General features: G+C 45.3%; 1 protein-coding gene across 3 annotated transcripts in view; it reads left to right on the top strand.

Moving 5' to 3' along the window:
• TTYH3 (tweety family member 3) overlaps window positions 1–16,011 on the top strand; it is a 76,307-nt gene that overhangs the window by 46,600 nt on the left and 13,696 nt on the right. For 2 of the 3 annotated variants that reach the window (XM_041401497.1, XM_041401496.1), the window contains exons 4-12: window positions 76–296; window positions 1,081–1,176; window positions 3,782–3,854; window positions 4,198–4,273; window positions 11,049–11,104; window positions 12,384–12,476; window positions 12,596–12,688; window positions 13,422–13,558; window positions 15,467–15,643. In XM_041401497.1, coding sequence (XP_041257431.1) covers window positions 76–296; window positions 1,081–1,176; window positions 3,782–3,854; window positions 4,198–4,273; window positions 11,049–11,104; window positions 12,384–12,476; window positions 12,596–12,688; window positions 13,422–13,558; window positions 15,467–15,643 — 1,022 coding nt within the window. The remainder of the gene's footprint in view (window positions 1–75; window positions 297–1,080; window positions 1,177–3,781; window positions 3,855–4,197; window positions 4,274–11,048; window positions 11,105–12,383; window positions 12,477–12,595; window positions 12,689–13,421; window positions 13,559–15,466; window positions 15,644–16,011) is intronic. The other variant, XM_041401498.1, reaches the window with a different exon arrangement.

Genomic DNA, 16,011 nt, shown 5'->3' with positions numbered 1-16,011 from the left:
TTCCTTGGCTTCCTGTACTGTAATTATTATTATTTTTTAATTTGTTTATCCCCCTTTTTCTTTCCCATACTCTAGGTACTGGACACTGCAGTGGCCCTGAACCAAACAGTGGAACCAAACTTGCTCGTCCTGGAGGAGATGTTCAAGAAGCAGACAGACTACCTGCAAATTGTCCAGAAACTGCAAAGTCTCTTGGATAATCTGGTCAGGCAGACAACTGAGATCCCCTTCTGGAAGAATGACGAGCTGTCTCTGGAGGAGCTGGCAATTCAGATTGACCTCTATGACTGGTACAGGTGTGTAGCATGCTGTAGTGTAGTGGTTGTAGCATCTGCTTTGGTCTGTTCTGCAGAAATTATGTGCATGTTCTGGGTGGCTGAGCCAAAGACTCTGTTTATTGCTGCAGGTGCTCTTGGCCCACAGAGCTAACTTTTTTCTTACAGCAGGACTGCATTCAGTTCAAATGAAAATGCACAGCTTTTTTTCCTTAAGTATCTTTATTACCAACTGATGAGAAATTTATTCTCAACATACAAAATCTGTAGTTTGTGTTCTAGCACTGGGGAAAAAAAACAGCCCCAGGTATAGCTTCTTCTCTGTCCTAATAAGTGCATAAGGAATACATTAAATAGAGTAGAAAATGGCACTAGTTCTGTAAGTTAATTCCACAGCCTAACATTCCTTTTTATTAAACATATTAAATACGAGATTGCATCAGTTGTATTCCACAAAACAAAATCTCTATCCAAACATGTGGAATAAATAATCATTCCCTGACAAATATCTAGGAAGTTCAAGGAGCTGCAATGCTTTTTCTTCCTCTGATGATAACCAGGGTGTGTAACATCACACTAGAAAACACTAGTGTGTTCAATAACTGTTTGTGCTGAGTGTGTTGTGTAAATGTTTTTACCTGCCTCAACTTTCAATCCCACAAATACTCAGAGCTCTCTGAAGATTAATCTTTGAAGGTGGTTTTGGGGAAGAAAAGGACTTTTCCCCAGAAGTCACAGCTGCTTCTCGATCTGTGCTTTTTACACACCAGTTTTCCTTTGCAGACCATGTTTTTGTTTGCTGCAGGTGGCTGGGATACCTGGGCCTGCTCCTGTTCAATGTCCTGATATGTTTGCTGGTGCTCTTTGGGCTCATTAGAAACTCCAGGGCAATTCTTATGGGGTAAGTCTTGATCTGGGGTCAGGGCATAAGGAAAGTCAGCTGAAAGCAAGTGCCTGCTAGTGGAAACCTCTGCCTGTTGTCAGTTGATATCAAGGAGATATCTGAAATTGAACATCTTACATTCCCTCTGAGCAGAGAGACATTGTAGGTCAGCTGAAAGCAAGTGCCTGCTAGTGGAAACCTCTACCTGTTGTCAATTGATATCAAGGACATCTGAAATTGAACATCTTACATTTCCTCTGAGAGACATTGTAGAGTGTAGCTCTGTGGAAATAGTTAGGGCTTCATACAAGAGATGTTCACAGGAAGGTTCTTGAGGTATAAAATCAAAGGTGAGGAACTAACCCAGGCTCTCTGCTTTCCACTGGGTGGCCTTGGAAGCCTCCATTTGCTGGGAAATAATAATGTGAACATCCTTCCTTAAAATTACAGGCTTTAAAAATCTCCCCTTAATTCCCTGCAGTTGGGAAGACATTTGTTAATTGATGATAAGCATTGCACGTGCCTGCACAACCTGCAGCATTGCCTTCTGTGTCTCTATCTGCTCTTGTTACCTGGGGCTGTCACACCTGAGGAAACATTAAACTGAGAACAAGCCAGGGATGAGAAGGAGTCTTGTTGCCATGGTACTGCAATGTTAATGCATGTCTGTTTCTCAAAAGCACTGAAAATGCCCCGTTACAGGAAAAGAACTCTTCCTCTCCCTGTCTTGTAGCTTGGCATATTTGGCAAAGAGCCTGGTATCATAAACACAGTGACAGTTTGATTACTGACATGGCCAAGGTTTATCCTGGTTCGTGGTGGTGCCATTAATAATTGGAATGTGTATCCAGATTTATTATTTACCAGATGATTTCATACCTGGCAGGTTATACAGACAAAAGTCCAAGTGTATGCACAGATGGCAGACCCAGGGCTCAAATTAGACTCTCATTCCCCGTTAGCCAGAAGTTCATATTAAGGCATTCCCTAAAGGGAGCACATGGCATAAAGAAACAAGTGTATCACAGCCAGGCAAGATGGTGAAATGCCAGTTTTAGATCTTTTAGCCAAGCAATCAGTTACTGACCCAGTCATCTTCATTTAAAGGAAAACAACAAATGTGTCTTATTGATTAACATGCTCAGCTGGAGGCACCAAGCTGTGTTGTCCTTATGTCATAAACCCACAGAACCTTGCTGATCCATGGCTGATAATTTTTGCATCCATTTGGAAAAGGCATAACAAAGTCTTTAGTGTCTCATTTCAGAGTGCAGCGCAGATGTCAGTCTGATGAAACTCCCTTACTTCTGCAAGATGAGGCATAGGTTCATTCACAGAATAGGGATTATTTGGAATTAAAATAAGTTAGTAAACTGAGGGATAGGGTTTGTTTTGGGGGTTTTTTTGTATATTTTTTTAATGGAAACCCATAGGTTTACTTTTTTAAAGCTCTAGTATTCAGTGAGACAAATGTAGCAGAAAAAAGATGTCCCTTCCTCGCAGAGATGGTTGTACTGGGTTTGAATAAAGAATGTCTTGGTTTTGAACAGGTTTTTGTATTGTTCAGGGTGTGGGTGGGAAGGGATCTACTTATGTTTCAAAGCTTGAGGGAAAAAGCATCCCTAAGAGAGCAAGCCAGTGTCTCTTTACTTTGAAGATAGAAACAGATAAAATGAAACTGCTTATTAGTCTGCAGCCCTGTACCTGAGGGAGTTGAGGAGCATTATAGCCTAAATATCTCTACCACTCATACTGACAGCAAGGGTGAAGAGCTAATGTGCTGGTTGGGAAGTGCAAAAGCCTTTTCCATGAGTGTGTGCTCCTGAATGTCACTGAGAGCACTGCTGTGCCATCCCTCTGCCTTGTGTATGCTTGACAGCAGATACGTCCCACGATTTCTGTCAGTAATGAGGTCCAGCTGTCAGAACAGAACTTTCAGTCTGCAGAGATGGACTCACACGGCAGTGGGGAGCACCTGAACTGCAGTTCCAAGCTGTTTGCCTGCAGGTGACTTTCTCTCCTGGAGCTATGTGGGATGTTTGGGTGCTGTTCAGGTGCACCAGCTTGGAACCAAGGTGTCCTAACAGGAGCTGTGTTCCCTCCCACCATCTGTAGCCGTGTAGTGCTTACACCCAACAACCTCATTTATTGTAGACACAGGAGAGATTTCTCCAGTTTTGCATCAGTATGGTTTTGTGGGGTTTTCTTTATTTAGCATATTTTTCTTTGGGTATCTTTGGACCTGGAAAATGAAGTCTAGAATGGGAACAGTGAAAGTGATGGGACTGTACTCAACCTCTTGCCAATCTGCCTACCCTACAGCCACCTCTATGTCTTTGTGCCTTTGGTTTCCCTGCTAGAAGCAGGGAAATACTTTGCTTCCCTACTTCTCCCTTCTGCTGCAGCTCTAGGGCAGGTACTGCAGTATCGAACAGCTGGATGTGAACTTCTCTGGTTGCTGCTGTCCATGACATCTAAAATAGGATTGTTCATCTGAACATACAGTCAATGGTTGATAATTTCTTGGGTTTGGTAATTACTTTGGACTCCAAATAATACATCTTATGAAAGGAACTGCTTGAAATCAGAGCTGCTCCATCTGCCATCTGTCTGTCTCCCACAGGGTGTGCTTGCTTGGGGTGTTTGCCCTGATTGTCAGCTGGGGATCCCTGGGCCTGGAGCTGGCTGCCGCTGTGGTAAGTGGCTGACATCCAAATCCCATTCACCCTTTGCTGCAGGTTTAGCAGACACCAGATTAATGTTGTGCTGTGCCTGTTTTACAACATCTCCTGATCTAAGTAACTGTCCTAGCAATTTCCATCTAGGAGAAGTCCAGAGATGCTCCTTCTCCATGGTGGTAGCTCAGAGTCCAGCCCTGCTGTGGTTGTGTAAAGCAGTGCTGCTGGGATGGTGATGAGAGACCTCAGCATCTGAAACACCCCTAGAATAGAAGGTTCCCTGATGTTAACCTGGCTCAACTGCTCTTTGATGCTGATGTGCTTTGATATTCCGCTTGCCTTTTGTCTTCCATCTATCCAGGGCTCCAGTGACTTCTGTATCAACCCTGATGCTTACGTCTCCAAAGTGGTTGAAGAGAATGCAGTGCTCAGTCCTGGTGAGTGCTGGGACTGGCTTTGGCATGGAGTTCTGCAGCTCCAGCTGTCACGCAGGAACGTGGCAGTGACTGAGAATTTTGAGCTGTGTTTGAAACAGAGGATCTGGCATACAGTGGGAAACTAAATTTTTGGAGCTGTGGAAAAACAGCATTCTGGTCAGAAGTGTGCATGTATGCATCAGAACCACCTTCAGAACCTTTCTCCTGCCTTAGGTGGAAATAACTGATAAAATGGAACAACAGAAGTCCCCAGATTATTGGATTATTTTGCTTTAAATGTAGCACTCTTGAGGCTTGTTCTTCTCTCTAAGTGACAGAACTGTGGCAGTAGCAGGGTGCAGTTTGAGTTGACATTTTTAAAACTTGCTCTCGGGTCTGTATTCCTGAATCTAGCATACCTCTTTTTATATCTGTTATCAACAGTTTATATATAATTTTTTTCTCTTAATGGTGGCTGTAAATAGTAGTCTCTTTGAAGGGTAAGTGAATGGAAATAGCCACAAAGAAGTTTAAATTTCCCTTTCCATTATAAATGCAGTATTTTGACTTCTTTGTGTATCCTGTTCCACTTAAAGCATGTGCCTGCACCTCAGTGACTTCCAGCTGAAGAACTGATGTATTTGGGGCTTGTTGCTCCTAATTTAGACTGAAGTGGTTGGTGATGTGAGAGGTGCCTCCAATTTGAACCTCAGTGGGGCAAAGATGGCATTCAGAGCCATGGCTTAACAAAAAGGTGATTGAGTGCCTACCAGCAGAGACACAATAAGTGCTGAAAAGAAAAAGTATTTTTAGGACTGAGTTTGCTGCTTAGTTTACAAAGTTAACTTTTTTCCCCCCTGCCTTCTCTCCTCCAGTAGTTCCTTTATGTAGTTCTGTGTATGGTAAAACACAAATAGGCAATGACACTGATTTGTAAAGGGAGTGACTTGTGTTTTTTCTGGTTCTTATTTGGTGGAACCAGAGAACTTCTGCTGTGTGTGCAGAAGGTCTGTGCTTAGCCAAATGCTGTCTCTCGATGTGCAGCTGGTAGGAAATTAGGTATGTAGCTATGGCTGAGGTTGCGGGGATTGGAAACAGTAAAAAACATAAATGTCTGGAGGCAGAATGTAGTATAAAAATATGTACAGGTTGATCTTGCAGCCCTACATCTTATTTTTGGAGTGCCTTATTTATTGATTTTGTGGGAAGGATAGAACCAGGCAGCTCTCTTGGCAACAAAGAAATGTAGTGATGGAAGAGAACGAGTGTTTGGCATAAGATGAAAATCCTCTTTTGTCTGTGAAGGTGACAAGGACGTGGCTTCAGGTGCCTAGCTGGTTTCCTGGCTCTTCAAGGAGGCAACTGGGTCAGTGAGGCCAAGGGGAAATATGTGATGCTCCTGCCAGCTGTGAGCTGTGATAATTTGGTAACCCAGATTAGCTCTGGAGCATGTTTGGTGACAATCAGATTGGCCCTGGGAAAGCAAAGAAAGGCCCCTTTGTGCTGCTTCTCCATTTCAGCTGTGCTTGTCTGCTGGGCTCCTGTGGTTTTCCATTGATCAGGATCAATGTTCATTGGGAGGCTCACAGCCAGTGCAGGGCTGACATTCCATCTCTCCTCCTGCATTCCCCAGCAGGGACAGTTGGCTCCCCTGGGGAAAACAGGCTCTGCTCCTGCAGCACCACCATGGAACAGTTGTTGAACTCCATAAATAACAGTGAATGGCTCTGAGGGAAATGGAGAACAGCAGGAGGAACAGGTGCTGCCGCAGACCTGAGCTGGAAGGCATGGGCACTGAGTGTGTCAGTGATGCCTCAGGGTTTAGCTTTTATATTTTTCAGGTTCTGTGCTGCTTTAGTGTGTGGGTCTGAGCTTCATATCAGGTGATGGTGAGCTCTCTTCACAGAGCGGGGAGACAAAACAATTCCTTCTCTAGCTGGGGACCAAGGACAAATAATCCAAATCTCACGCCCAAGAGCACAAACAATGGGAACTAAAGAGAGAAAAACAAGAAGGATGGGACTTCATAACCTAAAGCTGTAGTGGGACAATTAACTCCAATCTGCACATGGAGCAGAGCTGATCACAGTGAGAGGCTCCATGAGCACTCGTGCATTTTGTGACCATTTTGGTTCATCTTGGGTGTAGCCCTGGCTGGGCTCTTGTGCTGCCCAAGGTGGATCCACTGAGGCCTTCTAATAAATCCCTACTTTATTCTTTAGCTCTGTCTAGCTTCTGTTCTAGGTCAGCCTTCACAAGGCATCATCAGCTCCTGCTGCCAGGCACCCTGGAGCATTGGTGAGCTCCTTTTCCTTTCTCCAGAAGGAAATCTCAGAAGTCCAACTTCTGAGCCTGCCATTGTACCAGCCAGCTCCCACCAGGCTGGGAGATTATTGAATCTTCCATCTTCCCATGTGGGTTTTCACTGCTGTGTCATAGTAATGGAAATAGGTCTTGGTCTCCAATGTAGAGATCTTCCCGTGCATCTGAGCAGGAGGAAAAATGATGACATGAAGCCTGCAGTGTGGCAATTACCCTTTAATCCCAATAAAACCTCTTTAAAAGTCTGGAATAAGCGTTAGTATCCCTTGGCTGCAAATTGTAGCAGCTGCTTTGTGATCAGCTGAGCCTGATGTAGGAGAGTGAGGAGCTCCAGGAGACAGGGACAGGCTGGAGCCAGTATTGATGCTGTCCTCTCAGAGGAAGAGGCCCTGTTTGAAAGCCCCTGGTTCTGGTGCTTTGTGCTCTCTGGGTTGCTGTCTCTGCTTTTTGGATGGTGTTCTCCAGCTTTAACAGCAGTATAGACACACTAAAAGAGGTATAGACACACTAAAAGAGAGTGTGGGTGGCTGGAGGGGCTCAGGTAGGTCATGGAGGAAGAATCCATGGGGAGTTATTAGATGGGTGCTGCCATCTAATTTTAAGGATGTAAGAACCAACCAGTAATCCTTAGAAGTTTGGTAGTGCTGGGTCAATTTTGCTCTTTAATCACTACTTTTATTTGCTGTTGTTGCATACAATGTATTCTAAGGTTCTCCATGCTCTGACATTCAGACTGGGACTGAGTCATCAATATGTGCAATGTGTTTTTGGTGGTGGTGGTTGTAGTTTTCACAGAAAAATAACTGAGTTGAATATTAGGCAACTAGTATGTTAATATTCTTGTTTATGTATTAATTGCTGTTTTCAAATCTAAGTGGAATTAATTGAGCTGAGAATAATCTGATTAAGTGCATTATTACTGTCATGTTTTTAGCTAGAGAAGAGATGTTCTTGTTTTGCAGATAAAATGTGCTGCATTAAAAAAATGATGGGGCGAGAAAAGGGAGGCAAAGAAATTTAATGCAGGTTTTTGGGAGAAGCAAATACTTAAATAATTTTGCAGAAGAGGCTGATGTATGTGCCTAACTCACCCTGTATTCATTAACTGAGATAAAACCAATGGAACTGAACAGTGCCTGTATAATCAACTCCTGCTGCTAGTAAAAAGACTTGGTGCAGCCAAGATGTTTATTTTCAAAGCAGGAGGCCATCTCCTAGTCCCATTATTTTTCACTGATATTATGTTATTATCAGATGACTTGTTGCATAAAATTAAATAAAAAGGCCCAAACTGTCTAAACAACAGGAAGAGCTTTCTCCAGATTCTCTTCCCAGAAATCTGCATGGTGAACAGGCACTCTCTTATCTCTGAGGCAGCTGTGAAGCTCAGGGGATGGATAATGGAGCCTTTTAGCTGCGGTCCAGCCGAGCTGGTCAGGCTGGATGCTGAGGCTGAGCTGCTCAGATATGAGCAGGAAGGGTCTTTGTCATGCCCAGCCCTACTGGCCTCCCACTGGTGCAATCTCAGAAGTCCAGAGCTGAATCCACCAAAGGGTGACACCGTCAGCACCTCTGTTTCCTCTCTAGAAGAGATCAGGACAAAGCCTCAGCTGGGGCAGTGGGGTCTGCACAGTCATGACCTGAGCCCAGAGAACACTGCAGGAAAGAGTTTGCCCAAAGAAGTGCTCTTGAGAATCCTGCTGAGCTGATGTTGGTGTGGAGAAGCTGTTTTCCTGCCTGCTGTTGTTGGATTCCTGATTAGTAGAAAGCTTTGAGTGAAGGGCAAATGGGAGAGTTGCAAGCTCTTTGCTTTTACTAACACAAGAATAGGATGTATCAGAGAAATTAAATATTATGCAGACACCTCCCTTTGCTGTCAGAGTGGTGTCTTGGGGAAACAAAACTCCTGGTGGAGAATGTTACCTGGGCAAGGAACTCCAGCCAAAAGAGCTGCCTTGACACCACAGGTGCTTTCTGTGATGATTGAACCCTCAGAGACAGCCTCATCTGGGTGTATGGGTAAAATGAGCACTGCTAAGAGAATGTTTAATTAGAGATGAAGAAGGGGTGGGAAAAGCTGTTCTAGGTGTGAGGAATTTTTTTTGAGCTAGGCTCTTTTTTTCTCATTGCTCTCTCCAGACCTCACTGCCTTTTGGCAGGTGCATAATACCATTTTTGCATTTTGGCTGGGCTTTGAAGTGAGTAGTAGGTCTCCATGGTTGCAGAAGCACTAAGTTGTTCTAGCAGCTGAAGCTGTCTTTAGTAGGAAGCTCTTCTTTCCTTTCTAGGAAAAACAGATTTTGCAAAAATAAAGCATTTTAGGTAGTTCCCTTCCTTGCCTTCTGCTCCCACAATGCCTGTGCACCAGGAGTGAGTCAGGAGGATTGCTGCTAGCTACAGCAGGCATGGGCAGCTGCAGATGTGACCCTGCCTAACCCTTCTGCTATGAACTACATTGCCTAAAGGCCAGCTTCAAAACTCAGATCAACCTTTAGGAATTTTCCTTGAGAGGAAAATGCACCAGAAAGATAATTATAGAAAGAAATTGCCTGGAGCTGTTAGCAAAGTGCAAAGGATGGATTAGTGTAGCTGCTTTCTGGTTAGAAATATGAGATTTGGTGATGTACAGGATAGCCTCCACCAGGTTTAAAACAGGTGAAGGTGCCTCCTGCTCCTTCCTCTTTTCCTGGTGGCATGGAGGCAGGGGACATGGTCCTCTTAATTTCCAGGTTTGCAGTACAGGATCACCTGAAGGCAGCTTCTCTGCCTGTTGTAGCCATAGATTTAAAGCAGCACAGCTTGGGTTCAGTGCAGGGCAAAGCTGCTCCTGATGGCTGTGCCATTTTGGGAAGCACGTTTTATGTGGAGTGTCACACTTGTCAGCAGCAAAGCCTGTACTACCACAGTGAATCCTTGCTGATCCTGCCTTCCAGGGTGAAGCAAGGCAAGCATTTATTTCACTGTACTGCTTTTTGCTTCACTTGTAACCAGCAATCTTTATCCTGAGCTTACAAGCTGCAAACTATGATATCAGGAGCTCTCATCTCTAATCTGCCCACCAGGGAAGATCCAGAAGGCCCTCAAGAAACATTTCTAGAGCTCTGCATTAGCAGCATGTCATGCAACTTACTGCACTTAAAAAGCCAATCTAAACTTGATACCACTGTGGGAGCTTAGGAGAAACTTGTAGTGGTTTGTTGGTTTAAAATAAATAGGTGACAAGATCACAGCTCCTTTGGGTCACAGTGTGTGATGCTGTGGGTTGCTGTTGCTGTTCTGTCAGTGCAGGTGTGTTTTAATCCATTTTCACACAGCCATTGTGTGTGATTTATGAGCCAGGGAGGAGCAGCCCTTTCCTTGGCTCAGTGCTTGCGGACGGTCGCTTCTGTGGTCTGCCCAAAGCGAGGCACAAAGCAGCTCTTGCTGCCCTCCTGTCTGCCCACAATTTGCTAATTGCTGTTTAGAGGCTTGGCTGGGGAGGTGTAAGTTGTCCCAGAGAAAGAGTCGGTGGGAGGGAGATGGAGCAGCTGGAGGAGCTGCCCCAGAGCAGGCTGATGAATTATAAATAACAGCTGTCAGGTTGCATTGCCAGCACACAGGGGCTGACAGGCTGTGCTGTAGCACTCGCTCTCCAGCGGGCTGCCTTGCCCAAAGGTGCATTCAATATTTATGGCAAGCATGGCAGAGTCAGGATACAGGCAGGTCTGCTTCCTTCACAGCTCTGCTTGCTTCTGGTTGTGCCTTTTACTGATTTCTGAGTTGGGACTCATCAGAATGGCTGTGCAGCCTGGAATATGCATTACTGAAAGGCACAGACAGAAGATTAAAAAGAACAGAGGAAAAGATGCTGGTGGAGGGGGAATGCAGAGGGCTTGTGTGTTTTAGGGCTTTTGTAGTCTTTACCATGCCAACATCACCCTTGATTTTGCTGAGCTGGCATGCTCAGATTCATCTGAAGAGGAACTGTAAATGTTTGAGGAATAATCTAAAGGTATGTAGATGATCAAGTCTTTCAGAGCTTCCTTCCTTGATAACATTATTGAGGATGGCAGGGGAAAGCCTGTTATGTGTAATTTGTGTGTGCTAGCAGCTGATGTAGTGTTGTAGAGGGCTCATGAGGGCACCAGGCTGGTTTGAATGAATAGGAGCACAGCTGTGTCTTCAAGCCTGGAAACAAATGATGTTGTTAGCAGAGCACAGTAACAATCTTATCTGGAGTTTATGAGTGTGTCTCCACTGTGGTGTAGTTGAACTTGCCCTAGACTGATGTCTTCTCTTAGGTTTATGTGATAGATAGTGCCAACTTCCGAGTAAAAGTTCCTGTGTGTTCCATCTAACTTTAAATGGAGCAGACCCATCCTGCAAAGCTGGGCTGAGGAACTGGCCTGACTTTCTTAACTTTAAATGGAGCAGACCCATCCTGCAAAGCTGGGCTGAGGAACTGGCCTGACTTTCTTCTCTTGTGTCTTCCCAGAGACTCTCCGCTATTACATGACCTGTAGTGCTGGCTACCCCAACCCTTTCCAGCAGGTGAGTGTAAGCACCCCAACTCCTTCCACCCCTGGGTCTCCTCACCCTGCAGGGTGCAGGTGAAGTGCTCTGATGTCAGCATGCAGCCAGTCACAGGCTGTTTGCTTCAGGGAGTGCTCTGGCTGGTGGTAAAGCTTTGGCAGCTGCTTCCCAGCTGTGCAGGAGGTGGCACTGTGATTTAGAGAGGAGTTTTTTCCAGCTTCATCACCACCTGCACAACTTCAGGTCCAGGGCACCCCTTGGAAGGGCCTGTGTGTAGTGTGGTGAGAGCCATGGCTTTGTTGCTGGTACCTCTGTGTACAAGGCACTTGTCTAAAGAGCAGCAGTGTGGAGACAGCACCACAATTAATGCCAGGCTGGGAAACTGTGATTCCTGCTTCGAATCTCTTCTTGAAGGTTCTTTTGGGTTAAAGAGTGGTAACACTCCACTCCCAAAATGCATTTGCTTCTGTGTGCATTTCCACAGATGCCTCTTACAAACCTTTGAACATCCAAGGGATTTATCCTAAAGTATAAATGTGAGTCACATTATTCTTTTGTGTGGGGGCAGAAGAACAGCACCTGGGCCCATTCCAGACTTTGTCGTGTGCATCAGAGGCCAGAATGGGCCCACACCACCCACCATTTGGCAGACACCAGCTGCTTCACCGTTTATATTTAGGATTTTTTAAAAATCTTGTCTTCCTCTGTTTTAAAAGGTGGGGTAAGAACTCTTGGGGCTGTGGTTTGATGCATCTCTGCCATCTGTTGCATTTCTTGTTGCTCTGTGTACTCCCTGACATGCTATTGCATGTGAAATTCCCATGGTGCTTTAAAGGGATGTGAAGGCTGCACCCTAAGACAAACAACTTCCACTGTTAACATTATTTCTTTTTCATCCATCTGATTTAGTAAAAAAATCCAGCTGTGTTCTGTGGTGAGAACTTGAGTGCTTTGTGTCTTTTCTTTCTCCTTCCTTCTGTCGTGGAGCCAGCCCCAGCTGTGTGTACATTTTTTGTGTATGTATTTTGTTCTTTGTTTGTGGGTTTGTGTTTTTTGGATTTTTTTTTCCTTTTGGTTCTTCCCTTCTCCTCTTCTCTCTGTCTGTACTTCTTCCAGTTTGCTAAAGGTCAAACTTAACCCTGTTGCAGCTGCACTTGTGTCAGTTGGGACATCTTTAGTACCATTCCTACAGATGATGCTTCAGTATTTGGGAAATAGGATTTCAGTCTTTTCCCAGGAGATCTGTTGGTCCATGTGGCCTGAACTGATGAAACATTGCATGTTTTGTGTTGAGCAGAAGCTGTCAGGAGGTCACAAAGCTTTGGTAGAAATGCAGGACGATGTGTCGGAACTGATGAGGTCAGCGAGCAAAGATCACCCCACCTCCAAGGTAACTCTCCTCAAGTTTGCTCTCCCTGTTCTTTGGGGCTTCCCTCAACTTTGTACAGAACCCAGGATCAGCCCCTGCTAAGCATTCCCTTGCACTAATCACTGGTCTGTTGTTTGCAGGAGTATCTTACTCGGATCCAGGAGGTTTTGAACTCTACAGAGATCAACCTGCAGCAGCTGACAGCTTTGGTAGACTGTCGGAGTCTGCACTTGGTGAGTTTTGGTAACTGGGCTTGAGCTAAGGAGGAGAAAAAGGAGTGCAGAACCTGTATTAGCTTGGAGTTCCAAAGCTCTGGTGGAAGTTTACAACAGCTTTTTACTTACTGATTGTAGCAGAAAGGGGAGTGAGCATTTGGATCAAGTTAGCTTTGAGTTTAAAGTTCAGCATAGGAAGGTAGATAACATGCCTTCAGACATCTTCAAGCTGCAGCCATAGAGGCCTTCAGGTTTGGGATTTTTTGTGTATAGCAAATAACTTGTTGCCTTTGCCATGGAGTGCAGTGCCTCAGAGCACTTAGAGCAGTGTAGCACAGCCTTGCTGTTGTCCTCACTGCCTCTCTAAAGGCAGAGACACAGTTCATGCTTCTCTTCTTGGGCATGGGATACTGTGAGGGAGTTGAAAGGCTTTATGAAAAATATTATGTCTCCAGTTGGGTGGATAAGTTTGCCTTGGCTGTTTATTTTTCCTCCTCTTAAAGTCTTACTGTGGGCGGTTGAAAATATTTCTATGTCTAAATCCAAGCTGGTCTTTGTGAGGGGAAACGAGGGTTAGATCATTTATGAAAAACACTTGAGTCCCTGAAATTAAAATAGAAATATGCTCTAGAAAAGGGAGTGCAATGTCTTTAAGTTGTTTCAGAGAGTGTAATCTGGAGAAGGGCTTTTGAGTAAGAGCTCAATGGTAACTCTGCAGTGATCAGGAAACTCTGCTCCTTTCTCTCTGCAGGATTACATCCAGGCTCTGACAGGATTCTGCTATGATGGAGTGGAAGGCCTCATCTACCTGGTTCTCTTCTCCTTTGTCACAGCCCTCATGTTCAGTTCCATTGTCTGCAGTGTCCCACACACTTGGCAGCAAAAGAGGTACACAGAGGGTTTGGATCCTGTAGCATTGTAGAGCTCTTTCCCAGTGAAAACTGGCTGCTGGATTTGTGCCCATGAGCATATGGAGCTCATTCCCCTGTGATCCCAGGAGTGTGAGGGATGAGGCTGTATAAGCACAGGTCTAACAGAAAAAAAAAAAATGGTTGTGTTTTGCTCTGGCTGTGGTTGATACTAACATCTGAACCTTATTGCACTGGAATACTCTGTGTGCAGAGCATTCAGTACACTGCAGGACTGTGAGTCAAGTCAGATGAATGATTATAGCTGTAACATAGAGGTAATGCTTGAACTATTGCTCTCCCTGTGAAGTTCTTACTCTCTTGCATTATATTGAGGCATTTGTTCTACTACAGGGAAGAGAACTGGAATAAGAAGCAGTTTACACTTGCCTTTGTAGCTTTGCTCATGCTGAGGTGACTGACTTGCATAGATAATGGAAAGCAGGAACTGTCTTGTTGTCAGTAACATGGGCAGGTGAGGCACTTGCAAATTGGAACTGCTATTAATGATGATAACCAGATTAATCAGTAAGTCTTTAGGAAACCTTCACTTCACTGACTGGCTGCTGCACCACAGGCAGCTGTTAAAATGACGTTGAGTTTTCTACTCTTGCAGAACAGCAAGAGGCTGCAGCAAATTCTCTTCTGCGGTCCTGATTTTTGTGGTAAAATAGAAGGCCCTGAAAAACAGCAGGAAGCCAGAGCTGGCCCAGCCTGCAATGCCCACAGAGAAGTGGCCTTAGGAAGTGTCAGAATAGCCCCTGAGAACATGGCTGGTTATTCACCTCTTCCACAGCTGCAGAGACCTCACCACAAAGAGCACGGCAGCCTGCCTGTTGGAAGGGGAAGAGTTTGGTGGCATCTCCTGTGCTGCCTCCCCTGTGGGCTGCTGCCTGCCCTGCCAACCCCAGCAGGCTCAGGCTGCTGCTGTGAGCTGAAGGGTTTTCCCTCTTGCATTCTGTGGAGCACCATTTCTCCCCCAGCCTCCCTCTGGGAGGTGGAGGATGTGATAGTTCATTGCCTGTAAGAGACTGTGCAGGCTGCAATCCCTCGATCTTCAGTGCCACCGTGTGGTGCAGGAGCTGCAGGTGATGTTTGGGAGGTTCTAGTGATGGCCATGCTGTGTAGAACCTTTCACTAGCTTTAAGCACAGATTAAATATATTTCAGACCATGGTGCTCCACCCCCTAGTTAGGGAGATGAAATAGCAGTGTGTATTATGTAGGAGGGGCAAGAGAATATTATGGGAAGGCAGAGGGAACCAACTGGCAAACAGTTCTGCTCTCCATTGATTTTAAATCGTGGCATTTTTGAGAAGATAAAGCCTTTAGACACCAATTTTGCAGCTTATTCTCTGTAAAGACTTCTGTGATTTTGCTAGGAGCTGAAGCAGACCCTTTGCAGCCATAATGGGACTTCAGAGAATTCTACAGAGGTTTATCCTTAAGAGCTCTTTGGATGTGTCTGCAGGAAATGGAAGGACACAGATTGCAGTCTTGAAGGATGTTTCTGTGGGGTGCATGGCACTGTATCCCCACTGCCTCTCTTTTTTGTTGTTTGTGGGGGTTTTTAGCACTGAACATTTTGGGATGTATATCCATCCTTGGGCCGTACAGCTGGGCAGTTGCAGACCCGTGAGAGAAGCCTGTAGGGAGGCTGGAGAGGATCACGCAGTGTGCACCTCCAGATGGGATCTGTGGGAGGTCTGAGTCACTGTGGTGTGGGCTGTGTTTCACACTGCCACCCTGAGGCATCCCAAACGGGTACCAACGTGGAGGATGTGGAAGATGACTGGGAGGCTCCTAGGATTACCATGGTTTCCTGCAAACCCCACATGTGGGGTCACTGTAGGGTTGGTTCTAGGAGGAACTTTTTCTCCTTCTTGCAGAGGCTCAGATGATGATGGGGAAGAAGAATCAGCTGCTCAAGGGAGTAGACAGACACACGATAATCTGTACAGAGTGCACATGCCCAGCCTCTATAGCTGTGGCAGTAGTTATGGCAGTGAGACCAGCATCCCTGCAGCAGCACACACAGTCAGCAATGCTCCCGTCACGGAGTACATGTGAGTATCCCCAGGAAGCCTCTCCACAGGGCTTCCTTCTCATCTCTGTTGGCTCAAGTGCTGCAGGGTTGGCACTTCTGACCTAGTGGTAAAAAGCAGTGGAAGGATTTTGTTTTCTGATTGGCATCTAATGGGAGAAGGGAATAGCTTGAAAGCGCTGCACTAGGAAGAGTTTTGTTAGACAGCGTGCTCCAAAGTGTGAACAGCTTTGTGCTCCAGGACTCAGGAAAATGTCTAAAGAAAAGAAGTAGGAAAGTATTGTCTGGGCTTCTTATTACACAGTGATTCTGATCACCAGAAGACTTAATTCTTCACACAGAGCAGTCTTGCCAGAAGCCTCCCAAAAGACTGAGAGCCAAGAAAAAACC

The sequence above is a fragment of the Onychostruthus taczanowskii genome, unplaced genomic scaffold, assembly GCF_017590055.1.
Source record: "Onychostruthus taczanowskii isolate IOZ18803 unplaced genomic scaffold, ASM1759005v1 scaffold19, whole genome shotgun sequence".
NCBI lineage: Eukaryota > Metazoa > Chordata > Aves > Passeriformes > Passeridae > Onychostruthus > Onychostruthus taczanowskii.
This window is presented reverse-complemented; position numbering and strand designations above follow the sequence as displayed.